Source organism: Corylus avellana, chromosome ca11 (assembly GCF_901000735.1).
Source record: "Corylus avellana chromosome ca11, CavTom2PMs-1.0".
Lineage (NCBI taxonomy): Eukaryota > Viridiplantae > Streptophyta > Magnoliopsida > Fagales > Betulaceae > Corylus > Corylus avellana.
In genome coordinates, this window is record NC_081551.1 from 12,807,330 (window position 1) to 12,812,963 (window position 5,634).

Sequence of the window (5,634 nt, forward strand, 5' to 3'; positions counted from 1 at the left end):
GGACAAGTTGTGGGCTCAAACATTTGTACTGAATGCATAAAAATTCATTTTAGAATGTATGTTTTCTACGTATTAAGATTTTGATGCTTCTGTTATTTGGATTCTGATCAGTTCTCTTGTCCAGATCATGAGAGATCCAGAATCAGGAAATTCACGTGGTTTTGGATTTATTAGCTATGATTCTTTTGAGGCATCCGATGCTGCTATTGAGGTATGTGTCTTCTGGTTATACTTTCATATTACCCAAATCTGCTTGAGAGACGTGAGGTTCTTCAAGTATACAAGAATTAGATGAATTATTAATTTGTTATTTAGTTCCACTTGGTCATAGCTTAATGCCAAGTCTAGACATGATCAACGAGTCGATGTTATTCATTTTGGAAATTAGTTTCTAGGCTCTTATTTTGATTACATTGTAAAAGATATAATAGTAACTTCTAAATTGTTGTAACGTGTAAGAGATGAGCTACCCCATGACACTAGCATTATATTTTGATTATATAAGGAGTTGATCTGTAGTGATCTAAATTTACAGGCAATGAATGGCCAATATCTTTGCAATCGTCAAATTACAGTGTCATATGCATATAAGAAGGATACTAAAGGGGAGCGTCATGGTACTCCAGCAGGTAAGACTTTTAGGTTGCCGTCTTTTTCTTTTGTTTGAAATGGAGATGAGCCAATCCTTTATGATTATTTCATAAGAGTAAAATTGTCCAAAAAAAAGTGAAATGACAATTTTTAGATAATTTTATCCTTATAAAAAGTAAAGGACCGGCTCCTCTCCATTTCAAACGAAATGGAGAGTATCAAATTACATGCTATCATTAAGGACAGTGCTTTACTTGTGTGCTACCGTTATATTGCAGAGAGAGTTTTGGCTGCAAGCAATCCAGGTGCACAAAAGAGCAGGCCTCACACTTTATTCGCTAGTGGGCCTCCAACTCATCCGAGTGTTCCTCAGGCCAATGGAGCCATGCCTCCACGCCCATTTGCAAATGGTGCTGTTGCTCCAGGCCCAATACCTGCACTCCGCCCACCACCACCTCAAGCGACAGCCTACCCACCTATTCCAATGGCTGGACAACCAGCTTGGCATGGTCAGCCACCGCAACCAGGTCAAACAATCCCACCACCTGGCATGCCTCCACAAATGCAGCAGTTCAGGCCACCTCCCCCAAGCATGCCACCGCCCCCTACACAGGCAGCTTCAGGTCCCCCAAGGCCCCTACCACCACCAATGGGAATGGGAGGCCAACCACCACCTATGTGGCGTCAACCGCCACCCCCACCCCTTCAACATGGCGGTAGGCCCCCTATGCCACAGACATCAATGCCTCCACCACCCCCTCCAATCCACAATAACCCACCACCGCTCCCTCCATCTTGAACTTGGAATCTTGAGAAATCATTCTGAGAGTTTTTGTTACTCCATATGACGTCTTGGACGTTTCTTGTTCAATCTTTTTGTTCTGAATTAGGAAATGCTGATTGTAATATGTATCTCACTGGTTGAGAAAACAAGCATCTAAGTTTGACTGAAAGGAATATTTAGTTCTTGAAATATTGTCCTTGTTTTTTTCTTGGGCCGGAAATGCCCTTATTTCAAATTATCCTTGAATGGCCCGAATTTTAGGAAATATCTGACCACAAATTGGCCTTTATATTAGTTTTGGGTTCTAATTCTCCCATGGATGGGCCAGGTTTATTTGAGAAGTTTGAAAGTCAGAAGCTTTGTGGTGTAGTGAACTCCACTAGTTTATCGACAAGCATAGGATGCAACTATGAATTTAACTAATGTAATGCATCGAAACCAAATATTTTGCGACCCATATTCTTTTCTAAAAATGCTTAATTTACTAGTACATTTTGTTGAAATTAGTTAGTTCTTGAAGCCTTTGCTTTGTGGATCAAGTGATTTTATTTATTTATTTATTTTTTATTTATTTATTATTATTATATTTTTGCATCGGATAAGTGTAATACCTTTACACCAAAAATTTGTAAATCAAGATCTTTCATTCAATTGTTTCCTCTACTAATAGTTTTCACAACTTCAGACGCTTCCCATCTCCTCATTTTTATTGGTGGATTCAAACTTTCTACCATTTATATGAACTAAGTAGTTTGTCCCTTTTGCAAAATGTGAAAACAGATTTCCATTTATGTGTGTTAAATTATTTTTCTCTTATGAATCAAGCGAAAAATTCTTGTCAATAAAAATTAATTTACAAGAAATAATCAAAATTACACACTCCATAAAGGAACCCAATTGTCACTCTTCCCCTTGGAGCCGCCCCCTATGTCATCCCAACTCTTCCTATTATAACAACATCACTATAGAGGGACTTCGTCACCCCTCTATGTTTCTTTTTCTTTTCTTTTTTTATATATATAGTAACATATTACCTTCCATAGTCCCTTTAATTCCAAATAATGCTATACATTACCCAATATGAGTCGGGCCCTGAACGAAGACAAAGTCATAAGCGTCCATCATATCCCAGGCCTCCATCATATCCCACTATCCTTCATGCTCTCTCCACTCATCATATCATCAATCTCTTTTCCTTAATGTATGAGATTTGTTTCCCTTTGTATCTCTATATAATGTTCTCTTGTAATCAAGACTATCATCCAACTTAATAAAGATATAGTCTCTTGAATCTCTTGTGTTCTCTTGTAATCAAGATTATCATCCAACTTAATAAAGATGTATGTGAAGCCAGTTAATGCAGACATATAAGTAGGTCCCAAACACCAAGGAAACAACAGGAGTTGCAAAAGACTCAAAAGTAAAGGAAGACCGAAGCATAATATATGATTGCACCCCCGCGAGAGAGTGACTCCATTTCATTCTTACATATGTTGCTACGCGTGACAGCCATGACCTGATCATAATACTTCTCCATGAATATACTTAATTAAGGAAAAAAGAACAAAGAAAAAAAGAAAGTAGATTTCTAAATCTCAAGATTCTCTCACCTCGGGAATATCAAATGCAGACATAAGATACTTGATACATGCCGGATAAAAGCCATGGGTCCATTGTTCCATTCGAGCTCGAAGACCCGTTGGATCTGGAAAATGCTCACTTTCCACTGATTGGTACCATTGATATAAAGTGTGATAGCCTGGAAAGAAAGAAAAAAAATCATTGTCATCCACATTTAAATCACTTCTTCTTTAACAAACAGATAAGGAACCTACAAATACCACACCCAATGTGAGTTGAACCGAGACCTCCTTAAGAAAGAGAAAAATTACCACAAGAGTACAAGACCATCTGTCACATTAAACCACATTAGTTAATGTGTTTTTCATACATAAAAATACTGTCTTTTGATAATATCCTTCTCACTACACTAAAATATTTGGAAGTAATAAATATGAAGTCAAGATTGAGGCAGCAAGTGATTAAGATTGAAACTTTCACTACTACTATCACCTTCCTTCCTCCTTACGTACGTCCAACTGATTCTTAAGTCTTAAGAGTTTCGGTTTTAAGAATGAGTGATTGCCCTTCATTACATAAAAAATTCAGAGCATAAAGCTCTTACATTACAAAACATAAAGTTTTTAAAAACATAGGCAAAAACAATGTGGTTACAAAGTCGTAGATACATCGAAAAATCTAACAATCAAATCGTATTCATGACCTTCGATCTCACCCATATACAAACTTTATTTATGGCATAAATCTGCTCCTAGCGGTATAGATCTAAGACATGGGTTGATCATATTCTTACAACAAAAGTTTTTATTTAACCAATCGTGAGAAATAAGCACTCACACTGAAAAATTATCCATTCTCACCTCAAAAGCCAGAACAAGATAAACAAACAAAAAAACACAAACAGCAGTGGCAGGCTCACACAAAAGCATGTGAGATTCACGCGATCCACACTCCGGCGCGTTTGAACCACAGCCGTCGTGTGCCGACCGTAGGGAAAACGTCTATTATCTACAGGACTCGTTAACGCTGGGGATGAATGTGTAATGATATGTATAGGACTTGGACCATCTGCGAAAACGTAGATCTGCTTCAAAAAAAGCCGATCTAAGAACCCTTGCAAAAACCGACAAAGCCAAAAGATCGGGAAGGAAAACAAACGGCGAGGTGGAGTAGACAGCCAAAGCACTAGAGGAGGCTAGGCACTGCTACTAAAGTCTAAAAAAAATCTATATAAAAAAAAAAAATGGAAAAATGGGAAGGGAGGAAGGATGGAAGAAACCATCCTTCCTTCCTTTTGGATCGCACTAAATGTAGAGGATCATATTCTAAGTAGGGCTTAGAATTAATTACACTTGTAAATTGTAGGGGTGAAAAGGTGGACGGTTATTAACTTCCCGCTAACCACTAACCGCCTTTATTATATAATAATAATAATAATAATATTTATACTTATAACATGATTAATTGACCATCAAATCACAATTTAAGTATTAATGTATTATTACTATAATTTATATGATTATATTACATGATCAATTGATTTTTAAATCATATGATTATATAATAATAAATTATACATATATAATATGACATAAGTCATAAGTATACATTGGTAAATGACTAAATATTGTATAACTTGCATTTTTTTTTTCCTATTAGTATAACTTGTATTCTTAACAAGTTATGATTTACATTTCAGGATTTTTTTTTTTTTTTTTTTAAGTACAAGTAGATGTAAATTAATGTAAATTTGAGGTCAAATATTTTAGATTTTTCAATATAAGCTCCTTTTAAAGCAATTTGGCTCAATGTGGCATATATAAAAAGAAAAAAGCCCAAAACTGAAAATTGGCCCAATGGCCCAACTTTGAAAAAAACGGTTATAGCAAGCGGCTATATGTTTAATAACCATTAACAGCTATCTGCTAACCGCCTAGCGAATGTAGTTAATGAAATTTAGTAACCGCCTAAGTGGTTATTAGTAATAACTGCTTAGCATAACTGCTTTTTCACCCCTAGTTAATTGATTTCAAGGGTGTGACACTTGACACTAGGTCGTTGAATGTATTTCCTCACTTAGACCATGTTTGAGTTTGTGTTTGAGAAATAAAGGTTTTAAGTAAAAAAACGCATTTTGACAAAAGTTTCATTTTTAAACTTTTACCAAAAATGGGGTTTGGTAATTTTTAGAGAAAAAAAGTCAAAGAAGTACTTTTGTAATTTTTTACCAAACATGCTAACTTTTGTCTAGCACAACTTTTTAAGTTTTTAAGCTCTCAAACACAATCCCAAACATGTAATATGTATTGAGTCGTAATAAAACATCTCCATAATGTTCTTTTTCCATTTCATTCATAAGCCATTATTTTCTTTAAATTTTTTCCTTCCAAAATCTTTTTTTTTTTTTCCTTCAAAATTCTTTTATGTAGAATTATTTTTTTCTTTAAATCATGTATAATTTAATATAACATATGTGCATATATGAAACATACTTTAAATCATAGGGCTCAGAGTCTGTAAATATATAAGTATCACAAGACATCCCTTGATTATTAGAATTATGGATATTGGTGGTTATTTGCCTTCCCCTCTTGAATGAGAAGATTCGGTTGCCTTCTTTATTGTCTTCAACAATGTCATTAATGGTTGCATGTCTCCAAGGGGTAGTTCAATCGGCT

At 35.4% G+C, this 5,634-nt stretch overlaps 1 protein-coding gene across 2 annotated transcripts; it reads left to right on the forward strand.

Annotated features, from left to right (window-relative positions):
• Positions 1-23: 23 nt before the first annotated feature.
• On the forward strand, positions 24-1,566 carry LOC132166279 (uncharacterized). 2 transcript variants are annotated; one of them, XM_059577073.1, is made up of 4 exons: positions 38-56; positions 125-211; positions 536-629; positions 870-1,566. In XM_059577073.1, exons 2-4 carry the CDS (start codon positions 128-130, stop codon positions 1,388-1,390), a joined length of 699 nt encoding a protein of 232 aa, XP_059433056.1. In that variant the 5' UTR covers positions 38-56; positions 125-127; the 3' UTR covers positions 1,391-1,566. The 2 variants fall into 2 exon arrangements, with proteins under 2 accessions (XP_059433055.1, XP_059433056.1); XM_059577072.1 differs by having other exon boundaries at positions 24-211.
• Positions 1,567-5,634: the final 4,068 nt, after the last annotated feature.